Genomic DNA, 17,953 nt, shown 5'->3' with positions numbered 1-17,953 from the left:
AGGAGAGATCAATTTATGCATTGGAGATTGCACATAGCTTAAAAAGAACCTATAAAATCTCTATGTATTTTCAGCTAACAGACCATATTAGTGAAATTTTTCCTAATTTATGGAAAAGAAGAATACTTTACTAATTTTTTGTAATTTGAGTACATGAACCCTATTAATAATAAAAGAAACTAGTAAAGTCCAATTATAACTAAACTATCCTTGTCCCAATTACACCTAAAGTCTAACACTTAAAGATCAGTTATAGCATAATTAAACATCTGAACATAAATAGAAGACTAATATAACTAAAATACCTTTTAACTGAAAGTCTTCTGTGAGTCTTCCTTCCATAATAATTTTGGCTTTGTAATACTTCTTATTATGAGAGTAATGTAAGACTCTTCGATATCTGCTCTTCAACGCTCTTCCTCAAGTTGGAGTTTATAACTTCAGCTTGCAATGAAAATGATTCTAGGTCTTCAATTTTTTTTTGCTGAAAAAAATTCTTATGAAATTCTTCATAAATTCAAAAACTTCATCTTTTGTGCTTCCTCTTTCTTGAATATTTTAATCACATAAAAATTACCACAAGATGTGGAATAAAATACATCTTTCTTGTACTTCTTCTTCTACTTCTCCCCCTCAAGCTGGAAGGTATCAGTGTAATTCCAACTTGAAACAAAACTTAACTGTATTTATTATCTCCTCCATCAAGGTGTCCCGAGGATAAGAACTCAATCGGATAGACTCTCAAAAAATAAGATGGGTGATGTATGTATAAAAAAGGTCAAAACCAACCTCACATGATTTCAAACAAAAGTAGTGATAATAATCACTAAAAAGGATAACGCTTGTCACTCAAAGGATGGCGATAAAAGCCCACTCAAGGGTACTCATAAAAAAATCTCAATGGACTTAAAACAACCATATGTATATAAAAAGATAAACCAACCGAAACAACGCGTAAGAGGTTGGCCCAAAGGGGTATGCAAGAGTAAAAAAAGGATAGTATGAAAAAGGTAACCGATAAAAAAGGGTAGATGGAGAATGTAACGAAGGAAAAATAATGACTTCGATAATAAAAGTGAGACTATAATGATAGAAAAATAACTTAACAAATTTGACCAAGTATGATCTCAAGATAATTTTATGAGGGTAAGCAAAACTTTTCAGAGTTGATGATGCATAAGATATACAACCAAGTAACAAAAAACACAAAACTTGAAAACAACATTGACTATGAAAACTCTGACAATTGCATAACTTAACTTACAAGTTTATGTTTCTAAATTGATCAGTCCATATGAGGAAAGTATCTAATCAAATGAATTCCTATCTGGAATAATTTTTAGATTCTGTAGAATTAAAAAAAAAACTTGCCAATGATAGACTTTCCTGAATTAGCAACACTTTCCTAAATTAAACTTTCTAAAGATAAGAGATTTTTCGAGATCAAAGAGGCTTAAAAAAAGAATATAATGTTGAAGTTAGACCAAAACTCTCTAATTAGAAGACAAATTTGGCTTAAAAATTCAGATTTTAGGAGGAAATGATACTCAATTCACAAAAATGCTTGGAGAGATCATAGGAGAGAAAATAGGAAAAAAGGAGATTTTTGACAAAACTGACCTTTGGTACATATGATATCAATATCTCCCAAAATATAGCTTAGAATCACAAAATATTTGTTGATCAAGAAACTAGATTCGTAGAGCTTTAATTTGATACCTATTTTTACACAAAAATATTCGTTTTTGAATCTTTTATGACCTCTTAGTTATCTTTATTTTGTAGTTTGACCATTGCAAACTTCAATGTGAATACCTCCTTAAATATAGATTAGATTGACATGAAATTTTCTCTTTCCAAAAGTAGACTTAAATAAATTTCATCTAAGTATAACTTCTCATTATAAAATATAATTTTTTCAGATAAAAAAAGCCGATAGATTTTAAATTTTGCAATCTGGCCGAACTGAGTACTCTTTCTTCTTTGGCTAGCTTGACCATTGACTCTTCCAAGATCAAATCTCCCTATAGAAATATCAGATTGAGAATTGGTTGAATAAGTAAGAAAATAAACTTAAAATTTTTTATTTTGATATATAATTCTCCATATAATGTCTTGTTCTTGATGGCATAAAATGGTTCAAAAGTCAAAGTTTTCTGCAACTGCTTGTACTTATCTTACAATCTGATCTTTACTGCTTCAAATATCGATTTCTCTTTGTAGAAAACTTTGATTGCCAAAATTATTTTTGGTTTAGAAAATAGACTCAAAGATATTTCCATAAATATATAGTTTGTAATATGAAAAACTAACTATGGAAGTACAAATGCCAAGAAAACAACAAGTACTACGACTAGAAAGAGAAAAAAAAATATATAGCATAGACCTAAACTACTTGAGATGATTAATCAGATTATCTCTGTGGGTTGACCAAGTCAACTCACAAAACCTACTTTAGTACCATGTGGAATTTCTGGAAAAGATAAATACTTCACTAACTTGTCGTAATTTGTAAATGAGCCCCTATTTATACTAGAGGAAAATAGTAGACTCCAATTACAATTAAATTATCATTATACCAATTATGTCCAAAATCTTAATACTTAAAGATAAGTCCCAACATATTAAACAACTGAACATAAATAGAAGACTAACATAACTAAAACACATTTTACCTGAAATTATTTTGTGAGACCTCCTTCCATAATAATTTTGGCTTTGTAAGACTTCTTATTGCGAGAGTCATGTGAAACTCTTCCATATATGTTCTTCAACATTCCCAAGTAAGGGTTCTTCGCGATGACTACCATTAGGGGAACATTAAGAGCAAAAAATTATTGTCTTTTTATGTTGTGTGTTTGTTTTTTTACTTATCTCATATTTATTTTAGCACTCAATGCGATTAAATTTTTAACTTAGAATATCAATTCACTCCCCTTTCGAGAAGCCACTTGGGCCAACAAGGGTTTGGGTTTTGTTGGGTTAGAGGGAGGCTTGTTTCAATTGACTTAGCTTGGTCAACCAAGTTTTAAACCAATTCTTGATCTTTATTATGAATGACTTAAACTGGGATTTAGGTGATATGGGTTTTATAATATGATAATCACATACACAAAACTCTTGCACTAATGTCGTTTTAATGTATTACAAAATAATAATAAATATTATAATATCATTAGAAAATACAATTGAATTATGCATTATTTCAAACATACATTCACTCAAATAAAAAATTACTGAATCACTATTATTTAAGGTAATAAAAAAAATTAAATACGAGGCAAACATCCAAATACTTGTTCTATTTAATAAATGGTAAGCCTGTGGTAAGAATTTTTGTTTTGTTTCTTATTCTATTTAACAAATGATGTATTAAAATTAGATAAAGGAATACGTATACGTATACGTATCTTTATCCCCTCCAAAGTTGGGTTTGGTCCGGTTGAATTCCCTCTCTCGACCCCAAAAAAACAAGAGCCAGAAGCAATTCGTTAGTTGTTTCGGTGCTCCAGTGAACCACCATACATCTTATCGCTCTTCCGTTTTTCTTTTGGATCCCCTAGCAACCTCGTTGATATCGGGGAGCCCTACCTATAAATACTCGTCTCTTCGTCAAAGATCGATCATCGCTCTCCTTGGCGAGTGCCGCCTGAAATTTCTCTAGTTTTTCTTTCTTTCTATTCCACCCCATTCTCGCTGTTATCTTCCTTTGCTCCGACTTGCGTAAACGTCTCTGCCTTAGATTAATTCATCCCTACGGGCGGGGAATGCCACAGCCAAGCAAGCCAAACATGTCCTCAGAACAAAACCCTAAAGGGAACAAGGATGCCGACGACGAGGAAGTTCCTTCCAACATTCTCTGGGTCGGGAATCTATCTCCCGACGTCACTGACTCCGATCTGATGGCTTGCTTCGCTAAATTTGGCGCTTTAGACAGTATCACCACGAATTCATCCAGGTGCTTCTCTTTTATCTACTTCAAAGCTCTCGACGACGCGATAGCTGCGAAGGAAACTGTTCAGGGCACAGTTATTCAGGGAAGTCCGATCAAGATTGAGTTCGCACGGCCGGTTTGTTCTCATCTTATGTTAGGTTTTTCTCATTGTAATAATACGATCTGGATTTCTAGTGCTGGACTAATCAATTGGCCTTTATGTAATTACTTTAATACGGGTTCTGTTATGATAAGGTCGGGCCGGTATATTTCCGTCATTTTTATATTTTGCTTGCTGCTTTTTTTATATGGATTTGGTTTTCTGGATTGTTCTTCCAATGTCCATGCCTCGTTATCGAAAAAATCATATTCACCTTGGTTGGATTATCGTGGCAGCGGGCATACAGCGAATGTGAAGCATCCGCATTTAACGGATAAAAACATTGGGAAGTACGAAGAGTCTGGATAATTCGAATTGTTTTTTGAAGTCGTTTAAAAAAAATTTCTATTAAAAAGAGTCCGGATGCTATAACAAGTGAATTTTCATCATTTTGTAGTTTTATTGGAATATTTTTATTAACTAAAAGATTTTTGAATTTTCTTATAAGGAATATGTACTCTTGATTGATATTCAAAAAAGTTCCATTTCAAAAAAAAAAATTCAAAAAAGTTATTATGCGTTGACATAAGAAGGTATTCTTGGTTTGATATACCACAAATAATTCTAACGTGGCCAAGAATGTGTTGCGGCCTGAATTGCTAAACTCCTTTTAATAGTAGTTGAATGTGCTGCGGTTGAATAAAAGACTAGGAAACAATGGGCTTTTAAAAGTAAAGCCCAATTTTAGGTGCATTGGGAACTACAGTATCCCTTGAACAAACCGAGGCCATAGAGTGACTTGCTTCAAACATACTAAGGTAGATTTCAATCAAAAAGCTACTTCAAGAGTGTATTTTCTCAGATTTCTCTTTGAAAGAGCCCATCTTCCAAAGAGGAGAGAAACACCTTTTTAGTGAAGCTACAAAATGAAGCTTTTCCTTAGGGGAGATTTTTCTTTTGAAGATAGGGGATGATAAATATCATTTGACAAATATATCCTTGTAAAAAACAAAGTTCCACCACATGTGCCTCATATAAATGGTGGGCATAGTGGAAAACTTACTTCTAACATGGGTTCATAAACCTTATGTGGGAACCTGGTAACATATTGTATACAATAAAAACTATCTAATATGATTCTACAAATGTGACATAGGACCCACTTACCCTTCATATTAGAGGGTCCATAATCTTGTATTTAAATTGGTTATAAATCTATATATTAATTTTATTACAAAACTTAAGGTACAAAAAGTGCATTTTTGTAATTTGTTATTAAAATTATGTCCATATCTATTATTGTGTATTTTATTATAAAATTTAAAGTAACAGTAAAAGTATTTTAGTAATTCCCCTTTAATATAGTGCACTTTTCTAAAATAGATGTAACTGAACAACATTTCTTCTCTTAAAAAGGTCTTTACACAGAAGAACTCCTTCAAAAAGGTTTTTTCAAAAAGGTGTCTACAGGAAAGGGGTGCCAAACAAAGCCTAAAATTTTCAACTTTTTAAAAGTATTTATCCTCATGGGATGTTATAGGGCATTAGACTCTGGATAAACTTAAGCAATATAATGCCCTGTCTGGTGAACAACAACTACTAAGATAATAGTTTGTCCACACTAGCCTCTGGGGAAGATGAGGCTAAAAAGATCCATAGTGTGTTTGAGGATAATTAGTTTCTTTGCTGCCTTCATGCAATAGTTCTTAAGTCATCTAGTCTCTTCATTTTTGTGGATGCGAATTGTTGGACTAAATCTACAAGTAGCACCTGTTTCACCTTCTTCTGTGAGTGAATTTATCATTTTTTGTTGGACAATGAAATGACTTTTGGAGTAAATTGACCCATGGTGGTTAAGTGCAAGTTTCTGCTTGTTGATGGTTACTTATTTACCTGGATGAATTGTGAGGCTATCGAATGAACCTATGTGTAAATGTTTTGTTTTCTTAATTTCATGGATTTGTGAGTGATTCAAATAGTAAGTCCATGTCCCAATCTAAGAGTAGTAGCCTAAGTGTAAGGAGTGGCAGATCACAATTCGAAAAAAAACTCTGGCTTTTGTTCAACTTCTTAATTTACAGAAATTGATTTGGTGCTAGTTAGGAGTGGCAGATTGCAATCTATAAAAATCTGGGTTTCGTTTGACTCCTTAACATGGCATTGTTTACTAGCACAAGTTTAATCTAGAGGATGGCACCGAGGTAAAACACGGTACACAATTCTCCTTCATTGTTATTGCTCAAATTTGAGATCCATTACATAAAATTGAACTCAAATTACCATGATATTCTCTTAATAAAGAAAATAAAAGGCTTTTAAAAAAAGAACAAGAAAGAAAGAGAAGAGAAGTTATTTTTATCGAGCACTTTTTGGGACTACTTACAAAAGGAAATTTAGAAGTTAAAGGTAGATATTCTGCTAGCAACACCATTTATTGTCGTCTGGTAGAACCTTTAATCTAAGTACTGGCTTTTCTATGCTGCAATTTTGAAGAAAAATGCCTTTCTATGTCATAAGTCTTCAAATCATAAACCCTAAAAATTGTCTCAAAGAATATGCTTGGTAGAAACTGGGATTTTTCTGTCTGCTGGTGCAAATTCTATGGAGCTGTCCCATAATAAAGGATCTGACAAATGTGTGTTAAAAATTGAGGACATTGGGTTTGCCATTAGAATGTCTTGGTAGATTTTATGGACCTCCCTACAAGTGTCAGCAATTAAATGCAATGCAGCAAAGAGGCATACATACCACTTTACGATTAAAAATAGGCTCTTAATTAGAGTTGCCTGAGCCAATTTTAATGTCTGAGCTATATGTGCTTGAGTTGTCTACATTGAACCTTTTGTTAGTAGGAATAATCTTATGCCGGTTAATATTAGGAAAAGTCATGTGGTTATTAGTTGGGAAAAGACCTCCTAGAAGCTAGTTACTTTGGGATAGACTTGGGCCAGAATTTAACATGGTATTACCGCAGGATGTCTGCCTTGTTGGGCTTGGTCTGTATTTTATTCAATTTGTATCCCATTTTTGTTATCTACATTTCAGGTCACATTATTCGCTTGAGTAGGCTTTAGACATAAGGTAGAGTGTTAGTGTGAATAATCCCATATTGGTTAATATCAGGAAAAGTCATGTGGTTATTAGTTTATGAGAAAGACCTCTTTAACTTTGGTTATTCGTTTTGGGATGGACCTGGACCCAACTTTAAGACTTTCGCGGAAGTCACTGCCAAGTCATTGTGCAGGTTTCATTTTCAGTGTTTTCTTCTGTTCTACCTAATGATTCTTTTGGCTGATTTTGCAGCTAGGCTCTGGCTGCTGGATTTTCCTATTTTATTGAGTTTTTTTCCCCTAGCAATCTTGTTGTCTTGTATCTATGTTGCCACAAGTTATTCTTTAGCTTAAATCTTCTGAAGTGAATTATAACAAGGTGGAATTGGCCCAAATGGCTGTCCACAAAGTTCGAATCAGTTGAGTGGCATCAAGTTAGTACTAGGATTTATGGTCACTGACTTCTTGATACTCTTGAATCAATTGTAAGTGGCATTAGTTGAGTTGTTACTGCTTCATTGGTGTGATTGGAAACTGGAGGCAAGTATGAGAGTGTCTCATGTCCATTTGACATCTGGATGCTTTGTATTGAAGTGTGATTCTGTTTGATAGGGTCAATCCTTTTGTGCTGTATGTTTTAGCTGCTAGTTTCAGGATCACCGTGCAAGTAACTAGTATTTAAGACCTCAGGCTAGAATCCCTACTTGTTCCAACCAATCTAAAGCATACCTAAAGTTTTTTATGGTAGATAGTAACTAGTATTTAAGACCTCAGGCTAGAGTCCCTGCTAAAGTTTTCCGTTGCTACCTACTTTTGTGCTATAGTTTTATCTCTTCCATCCATCCCCCCCTCCCCCTCTTATGAAATGTTTTTTTTGTTGTTGTAGTCTTCATTCTCTGAAATTGTGTTGGATAGTTCTACAGAAGCAATCTGAATGTGGGTATTGGGATGTGCCTTGTTTTGCAAGATAAGGCTGGTGAATTTTTAGGGGAAAAAAGGGGATGTCCATCTCTTTGACAATGTCAATAATTTCATGATGTAGAATTTGTTAGAATTTGAAACTCAGTTTAGGTTATTTGTTTTTTGTTTTTGAATAGCAGTTTAGGCTATTCATTAAAAAATAAAAAACAATTGGTGTAGGCTTCAATTATTCTCTCATTAGCAGTCTGCACAAAAAGAACTCATTTATCCTATTTAGTGCTGCATTATTTTTGTATTATTACTAATTTTTAAAATTTTCCTTTTTCAAAAAAATAGTATTTTGAAAATGCTTCATTATTATGTTCAGGAGGTGTCATGAGGTATTGCTGGGGCATATTGATACCCACCTCCCAAGTTTTGGGTATATTGTTGCGACTGGTTTTTTAGTGTTTGTCATAATTGTTTCTTAACTTCTTTACCTTTCTGAGGTAAGGAAACTACAATGTTGAAAGTTAAGGTTTTCTGTGCCATATGGATTGAGATCAATAATGAGTTCTTTTGTGGTGGAATGGCTACTTGCTAAAAAAAACTAAATTTGTGCTCATTTAGTCGTTGATTTGTCTGACAAGCAAGATACAGCTTGAGAGCAGTAGTGATATCAGTGATATCTGAAGAGAAAGGGCATATTCAATTGCTTTTGAAGCCAGTGGCTGTTTAGCTGATATTCATGTGGACCTACATTTCAAAAGAAACAATGTTGGCCAAAAGTGAAAATGTTGGAAGGCAATGTTTCTAACCCTATTTTGGAGGAAGATGCTATCCATGCTCTCTTACTTTGGTCCAACGGTGCTCTGTCTCTCTCCTCTCTCTGTGTTCAGGTTGTTATGTGATTGTGCGTTTGCCCATCTGTGTTTCTTCCAGAATTTTGTTTGATAAAACTTCTGGCATCATCATCCTCATCTCAAAGCTTTATTTGAGCTATGTTGAGATTGGCTAATGAGTCTTCTTCCTCTATTCTGCTCTTTCATTCTTGTGCTCTGTGGCTGGGTTGGGTTTATTCAAGACTTTCCTCTCAGGCCCCATGCATCCTATGTTCTGCTTTCCACTATTTCTAGTGTGTTCTCTCCTATTAGTGTAGTTAAAACTGCCAAAGTGAATTGCTCAAATTTTATGCTCTTGTGTACATCTGCCAAAGTTCTTTCCTCTTAAATTCTCTTGAAATGTGTAGTATTGATAGCATGTCCACTAGTATGTTGAGGTGTTTTGAGTCATGCTTTTTTCTTTTCTTACCTGTTACTGAGTTTTATCCTGGAATTTGATTTTGAGCATGTGCTTATAATCTTTTTATTTTTGTTTTGCAGCCTAAGCCTGGTAAGCACATTTGGGTTGGTGCAATATCTCCATCTATCACAAGGGAGCAGCTTGAAGATGAGTTTAAAAAGTTTGGAAAACTTGAAGAGTTCAGATTCTTCAGAGAACGAAATTCAGCTATTATCCACTATTATAGAATAGATGATGCTGCAGCAGCTATCAAGAACATGAATGGGAAGATTTTAGGTGGAGAGCAAATGCGTGTGGATTTTCTTAGGTCACAGCCTTCAAAAAGGGTATGCATTGTTTCGTGTTTTGGTGGCTTTGATTTCATGATATTTCTTTTATTGCACTTTTACGGTTCTAGTCTTTTTCACTCTTTCCATTTGTTAGGTTGAAAGTGTTAATATATCTAACTTTATTTTTGGTTGGATGCTGAGTATGCTGTGTTTGTTTGAAAAGGATAATTGGTCAGAATCTCGTGACTCAAGGGAAGGACAACACATCAACAAAAAGAACATTGGTCCTCCAAGTTCAACATGGAGGCAATCGGTAATTCTTTCAGGCTTAGCCTTTTGTTGATATTTGAAATTTTGATTTGGATTATTAGTGGAAGGTTGATCCTGTGTTTTATGCTAACTTTTTTTTTTTTTTTTTTTTGGTTATTTTTCAATGTTGATTACACAAGCACACTAAACCTCTTTACCCTAGTGAGACTTGTATGCAAGACCTCGTGCAAGAAACCTCTCCCCCCTTTCACATGTGGCCATTGAGCTAAAGGCCCAATCCATGCAGTTTCTCTTTGTTAGTTAACTACTATGTGGCTTAATAATAAATATACACCAATTATTTAATGACTTGATGCGTAACGATTTGATTCTTTGTGAGATTTTTTTTTAATGTGCAAAATTTTATTAAAAGAGAAAGAAGATATTGTTTAATTTGATTCTTCTGTCCTGTGTTGTGTTTTCTGTGAGAGTTCACATCTCCAATTTTGTCCTCGTTTTCACTAATAATTTATATGCTGTGTTTTTTGAAGTCTGCTCAACCTGTGGGAGCAAGAAGAGGAGATGCCGCACCGAGCAATGTATTATGGATTGGATATCCTCCTTCTGTCCAGATTGATGAGCAGATGCTTCATAATGCAATGATCTTGTTTGGGGAGATAGAACGGATCAAAAGCTTCCCTTCCAGGCACTATTCCTTCGTAGAGTTTAGAAGCGTCGAGGAAGCTCGCCGTGCTAAGGAAGGATTACAAGGCCGTCTTTTTAATGATTCGAGGATACAAATACTGTTCTCAAGCAGTGAGTTTGCACCTGGTAAAGATAGCTCCCCATTTTTCTCTGGGGTGGGAGCCCCTAGAGCAGATATTTATTTTAATGAGTCCGCTTTTGGGTCTGGGTCTCTGGAAATGTTTGGTCATTCTCGTCCAATGGGCTCAAACAGTTTTCCTGGGCCTCCTTCGAGTGGGATGCATGGCCCAAATATTGTCATGAGGCCTTTTGCACCTCAGGGTTTTGATCCACATCATGGAGGGCAAGAATCACTAAATGATTTCAACAATCCTGCCGGTTCAAATTGGAGAAGGCTATCTTCACCCACACCAAGTATGCTCCCGCCTACGCCAGGAATGCGACCTCCAGTTCGGCCTATGTGGGATGGATATGATGGGAATCTTTTCCAAAGAGATGCAAAGAGGTCGAGGGTTGATGGGCCTTCATCCATGGATAATCAGGGTGCTGAGATGTATGGGCTTGGGAATGTCCAAGTTCACCGAAGCCCATTACTTACAAGACCTCAAAGCATGGACCATCCTGTTGCTGGTGAGCAGCCAGGTGTTCCTGATATTGATTACATTTGGCGTGGTGTAATTGCTAAAGGTGGAAGTCCCGTTTGCAATGCTCGATGCATGCCAATAGGAAAAGGGATTGATTCTCAGCTGTAAGTTACATTCATATTCTCATGCTTTTTTTGTTTTTCCTTAGTACCTGTTGCTATTGTCATTTGGAAGTTGGTGAGGCTCTGATTAATTTTTTTCTGCAGTCCCGAGGTTGTAAATTGCTCAGCAAGAACAGGATTGGATATGCTAGCAAAACACTATGCGGAAGCAAATGGTTTTGACATTGTTTACTTTTTACCAGACAGTGAAGAGGATTTTGCCTCCTACACAGAATTTCTTCGTTACCTTGGTATGAAGAGCCGTGCTGGTGTTGCAAAGTTTGATGATGGGACCACGTTATTTCTTGTGCCTCCTTCAGACTTTCTGTCCAAGGTTTTGAATGTGGTAGGCCCAGAACGTCTTTATGGCGTGGTCCTTAAGTTGCCCCAGCAGCAATCACAACATCCAATTCCTCAACTACAGCAGCAGTACATTGATAGACAACCACTAGCTCCTACTTCCCAAACTGAATATGGTTTTACCTCCCAAAAGGAGGATCAACAGGCTTCACAAATGGACTATAGTAGGTTCTTGCATGAAGACTCAATGTCTCGAGCAGGTGCAAAACCATTGTTAGCATCTGGAGACGAAGCTCGTTCTGTTCATCATCCTGGGTCTGCAGATTATGCTGGTGGCAATCCTGGACCAACTCCCCCGGCTGGAGTTTCCTTGACGCCTGAGCTCATTGCCACATTAGCAGCCCTTATCCCTGCTAATGTACAGTCTCCTTCCACTGGTGGCCAAGCACCTTTGAGCTCTTCTGTGAGGTCGGGCCCACCTCATGGGTGGAGACAAGAAGAGCAGACAAGTCATCCCCTGCAGCAATTTGGGCATCAAATCACAAGTCAGACACCTCTGGTTTCTCATTCAAGTTATGCTGGTGGGGGAAATGGTGTTGAACATCCTACTCAAGCTATTCTGGGTGGTTCACAAGTGCAAGATCCTTCTCAGATTGTGCAACAAACAGCGGGAATTCCTGTTAGGCCAACAAATAGTTTTGTAGCCCCACCTCAAGGTGCTCAATATGCTGTTCCATCACAGGCCAGTCAACAGTATCAGATTGATCCTTCTCAAAATTCTCAGCTTGTGGGATTGGCCGGCTTGTTTCGCCCCCCTGTCCCTCAGCAACCTAAGCCTGCTACTTCATCCACTGCAAACCAACAAATGGGGATTGGATTAGTAACTGATAAAACCAGTCCTGAATTCCCTAATCAGGTGCAACAGCTGCAATCTGCTCTCTCAGGTTCTGCACAGGCCCCACCAGACAGTGAGGCAGATAAAAATCAGCGGTATCAATCTACTCTCCAATTTGCTGCTAGTCTCTTGCTACAAATACAACAACAACAGCAGCAAGCAAATGCTCAACCTGTGCAAGGATCTAGCAATCAGCAATGAAGAACTCTATTTGCCAGGTATTTATTTCTTCACAAATTTTGGTTTTTTACTTAACTTTATGCATTCCATTTGTTGTATGTTTCTGGAGAGTTCATGATAGAGTTCTCTTCTTGGCTTATGGAACATGTCTATTTGACGTCCAAAAAAAAACCTAAACATTCATTTTAACTTGAGAAATGGAATGACTATGTTTAGGGTTATAAGTAGACAACACAAAATGATGAAGGCTTTTGTACTCTTATAGTGGGAGATCTGTTATAATTGGTCGAAGTCCTCTAATTAGGTTAACAGCCCTGAGCAGCTATTTTTGTTCAGCATTTTGGCAACACATTAATGAAACTTTATCAAGAAGAATAAATGTTGTCAGAAGATGCAACTTTTAGAGGTAGGGTTTCAATCTGGCACTCCAAATTTTGGGTGCTACATCCTTAAGTTGACCATCTTTTTTGGTTGTAGCTTTTTCATCTTTGAAAAAAATAGAAAAGATAAAAAAATTAAGAAAAATCTAGATTAAGCTTAGTAGGCCCTGAAGTCAACATTGTGACAATTGTCATACAGTATTTGCACCTAACCTCTTAGATGGATTTGAACTACTTAAGAGTTATCTGTGTAAACCTGTACACAAGGATACAACTCATATTTTTAACATGTCCTACCTTGTACATGTTGTGCTGGATGGATGTGTTTATTTTAGATATTTTATTCCTTTTTGTTCTTGATAGTGTTTTCTGCTGCATCTATAATTTATTATGTTGATCATAGTAAGCCTGACACTTCTCAATTGTCATGCATTTCTGAGACTTTACATTCTTCACACATAAAAACGGTGTGTTGAGTTCATTTGTCTATTTTTGTTTTAATAGTTGCACTTCTGTTGATAGGATGCTTAAGTGCTCTTTTCTTTTTAGTACTTTGATCTTTATGTAATTTTTTTGGGATTGTTTGTCTATAATTACTGTTATTGAAACTCAATAAGAAATCATCATTCAAAAAAAAAAAGAAAAAGAGAAATTCTATAGAGCAGTCTGAAAATAGTGCACTCAATTACCGTGTTCCATCTGCTCTTTGGATCAACTAAGGCTATACAAAACCACCACCATTCGTTTCTACATTTGTAAAGGCTATTTAGACTCACTGAATATGGTCTTGGATGTAGAGTATCAACTCTTACACTAGTTTTCATGATCCTGCTTCAAGTTTCGTGTAGCTAAAATTTGTTACATGGAAGAAGTAATGGTCGTTGAAAATGTTGACCTTGTTCTCTCAAAAGACCCCCAACCCACCCACCTGGATAAAAAAAGGCCACTGCTTAAAAGTGTATGAACCATAGGAATTCAAAAGAAGATGTGTCATAATGTGAACGTGCAAACTGAAAACCAGCTGTCCCTGTACTTGGTTCTCTCTTCTTGAATCTTGAACAATCAGTGAGTATAAAGTTCCCATGATCTTATGGTGCCGACGGTTAAGCAAGTGGAAGAGCTAGAGCTATTTTCTTAATTTGGATGAAAAGGTCCGCCCATGAATTGGTAGATAGTGATTCTACGTATCTCTGTCTGGTTATTGGTTGTATGAAAGAGTTCTGCCCCATAAACTTGACCATTCTCTTATTACTCAACATTAGTATAGTCACTTAGAACCAAGCCGAATTTATGTGATAGCCATCCACTAAATTCGACCATGTAAAAGAGTTTAGGCAACAAATTATATAGCTAATAAATCTAGTAAAGAAAGCGCAATTGAAGTAGATTTATTTGGTCTGGTAAGAACTAGCTTTAATTGATGCCCCCCAAGTATAATGCATAATACGTTTTCTAGCACAATAGATTTGAATGGCATGATCCTTAGATGTCCAACATGATGATCACGCAGCTTTGGCCTTATCCTTTAGCTACCGTTAGAGGCATCTGGTATTTTTGTGAAGATCTAAAAGGTGGTAAAACTGAACTACCAATGGCAGGAAGTAGGATAAGTGTATACAAGAATTTGGTGCCGTAGCTTTGGAAAGAAAAAAAAAGCTTCCAGCTTGAATTTGAAGATTGTGTTCTTGTGGTGGGGGGCATTGAGGTAAGTTACTGTAATGTACTAGACCGAATTTAGGTTTTAATTGTTTAACAATCTTATTTAAGCCTCTAACAACCTTGTTATGCTCAGAACTTGTCTACTTCCTCTTTGAATCAAGTGAGATACTCCAGTCTGTAGAATGTGGATCTGCGTTTGCCCACTTTCGTAATGCAGATAATTATTTGAAATCATTAACTTCGAAGTGGCACCCCCCCCCTGCCCCCTTTACCCCGCTAAAAAAATTAATAACAATAATCGAGTTGGTTCATGAAACGTGCTCCAACATAAAACGTATCATGAATGAATACAATCGTTAGTTCTTTTCTACTGAATAAAAAGCATGTCAAGATGATCATATTATAGATTCTTGTTGCCTATGCTTACTTCCCTGCAGCTTAATCTAGGTTTATTATTCTGTGGTTTCACGAACATCGTTTTATGTTTGTAGGTTGGTAATGGATGGATAAACCATGTTTTTGAACTTACTACTTTCCCCTAGGTTAGTTTTCTTCACGCTTAGAAACTGTTGGAAGATACCTCGAAAGATGCGAGGTAGGTGCGATTTTTTCCTTAACAGTGATCATGATTTTTAGGCAGTTTTCATCAGGGTTTAAGACAAAACCCTATTGGCGAGTCGATTTCCAGACTCCGCTGCTGATTGTTAGACATTAGCGATATTTCTTTCCTTCATTGGACCCTGAGGAAAATTCTGAGTCTGGGTGCAGCAGTGTGGTTCACCCGCATTGTAGATCCAAGATGGGGTTGGATAGGCTCGCAGTTATATTATGTCACTAGAATGGGAAAAATGGGAAGTCGATTTCCTGTCGGTTGGGCTAGGAATGGTAGTTTGCTAGTTAATCATGAACCGCGGTCGTTTTGACTAATAATTATGCGGCTGGGTTTGAGAGCTCACTAATCAACACAGTGCTCCCTGTCCAGCCAGCTTTATCTCCCTGACAACGTTACACGCTGGAGTGTATATCTGAATCTACCTTTACAATCTCTCTGCCCTTGTTTGAAGTCAGGAAGCGACTATATATATATATGGTGCGAGAGCCATCATCATCTCGTCATTTCGCACACTTGATAGGATATTTTTGTGTGGGGGAAGCTCCGAAACGTCTCATTCCAAGATTATATTATTCCCTGGGGTAAACCAAATGGTAAATTCAAACGTCACTCCTGTCCGTTATTCCAAGACAATTAGCCATGCCTGTTTTCTGAAAAAAGGTCCAGGAGAAGTAGCTATTCATTTAGATAATGACCAGGCTTCTGACATTTGATGGAGGCTAGTTAATTTACAAACCCGGTGGAGAAGACGATCAATTTGTTCTCTATCATATTTGTCAAACGGGCCTGTACACAGCGGTTTGTTTATTTGTTGTCTGCCGACGTTTCTTTAATCATATGTGGGGGCTCTGCTTCAGTACGTTTAACGTTGCGTCCAATGGTGTCCTGTGTGTAGGTAATGTGGACCTAAAGTTGGAGGTTTTCGCTCGAACGTGAGACGTGAAATAGACCTTTTGCGTGGTAATGTTTCCACAGCCGTGGAAGATGAATGGATGTGTATTTTTTTGTTACTTTGTAGTCGTGTTGGTTGATGTTGGATTATGACTGTTGGGCCATGCCGAGTTCCCACCTGAGCGGACGTTCGACTGGATCACTGTCAAACACCGAAATTATCAGACTGCAGACGTGTTTTCTTTACAATGTAAATATCTAATTTTTCCAGATATTACAGCTTTAAATTCTTCTGGCTTGTTAGGCCGTCGGCCGAGTACCCAAACAAGGTGGGATAAAAAGGTGAAAGGGTTTAGTTCTTTACAGTTCGTTGCACTCCGAATTTCGTCTTTCCATTTTACAGTCAAAATTAGGCCTCCTGTGAAAAGCACGTACATCTTCAGGGATTCAGATAGTAGATATAGCAATTGGTGAGCAGTAGTCCGTAACTAACACCGATGCTTTTACTTTGTGTCAGACTCAATTATTTTCCAAGGACTTGCCCCTGTCTGAGCGTGTTTGCCTGAGTCATGGGTCAACTTGGGCATTCCAACTCTATTTTTTTTGGACTTGAGTCTTGTAATTAAAGAAATCAATAGTTTATTTACATGGTTCTTTGTATGATTGGGTGTCCCATGGAGTGTTTAATATAGACAATAAGGAACAAAAAAAAAAATTTGATAAACGCATTTTGTTTTAATTTTTTTATATTTTTATTTCTGATATGAATTGTATTTCCAAGTAGATCATCTCTGAAATTTATTTGGACAAATATGGCACACCCCTTTATGAGAAGGAGAGAAGGAGAGGAGGGTTGAGGTTAGGAGTGTCAATTTTATTGATCTACCTAATTTTCTATTATTTATGTATTAAGTGAATTAACAATAGAAAAAATCTTAGCCAATTAGATATTTAGATAATTTTACTAGATTATATATTTTAATTTACTAAATCTATTTTCAAATATAAAAATCATAAATTATAAAGAAATAAAATCACATTATAATATATAAAAAATTATAAAAACATATTATTATACTCAAATTCATAACATAATCATTCAACAAGCTTTTTTACACAAATATTCAAAAAGAAAATTTCATTAGAATCATGTAAATCTCAAATATCATTGGTAAATCTTTAACAAAGATAAATATTCCGTTACATAACCCTCTCTGTTAAGTATGAAATTTTTTAAAAGGCAATTTATCTTTGCATATTAACTAAAATATACCTGTAACACTCTCATGTAAATGGAAAATATTTGGTTGAACTTGAAAAAAGAGAGAGAAAAAGATTAAAATAACTACCAAAACAAATGAAGTCGAGTATGTAGCTACTTAAACAAATAGTATATCTTTGTAAGTCTTGATACAAGCAATCAAAATTACACTGAGATATTGAAAAGGCTACACTATTATAATGTTGAAGATTGACTAGAAATCAATGCTTAGATTCCAATAGGAGAAACCTCTCTAAAATTTAGATATTACTAAAAATACTTAGAAGAAATAAATTACTAAAGAGAAGGATATGACGTTTACTAGACTCAAATTCAAATCAAGACACGGCAAAAGGTTTAACTCATCATGTATCAAATAACTTATCAAAACAAAAAAGAAAAGAAAAAGAAAACGAGGATTAAAGGTCTTTCAACCTTTCCTACTCTTGCATTGGGATATAAAAGGAATATGTTTAAAGATTCCCACGTGTGTAATGGTGGTATGACTAGTATATAAGAA

At 35.9% G+C, this 17,953-nt stretch overlaps 1 protein-coding gene across 1 annotated transcript; it reads left to right on the top strand.

The window, feature by feature from the left end:
• Window positions 1–3,640: 3,640 nt before the first annotated feature.
• LOC137944782 (flowering time control protein FPA-like) lies at window positions 3,641–16,548 on the top strand. Its single transcript, XM_068790535.1, has 6 exons — window positions 3,641–4,070; window positions 9,367–9,612; window positions 9,779–9,868; window positions 10,356–11,257; window positions 11,360–12,667; window positions 16,177–16,548. Exons 1-5 carry the CDS (start codon window positions 3,768–3,770, stop codon window positions 12,648–12,650), a joined length of 2,832 nt encoding a protein of 943 aa, XP_068646636.1. The 5' UTR covers window positions 3,641–3,767; the 3' UTR covers window positions 12,651–12,667; window positions 16,177–16,548.
• Window positions 16,549–17,953: the final 1,405 nt, after the last annotated feature.

The sequence above is a fragment of the Aristolochia californica genome, unplaced genomic scaffold (assembly GCF_029961685.1).
Source record: "Aristolochia californica isolate CCGP_79_NKW_82.1479 unplaced genomic scaffold, dmAriCali1.0.hap1 SCAF_1, whole genome shotgun sequence".
Taxonomy (NCBI): Eukaryota; Viridiplantae; Streptophyta; class Magnoliopsida; order Piperales; family Aristolochiaceae; genus Aristolochia; species Aristolochia californica.
This window is presented reverse-complemented; position numbering and strand designations above follow the sequence as displayed.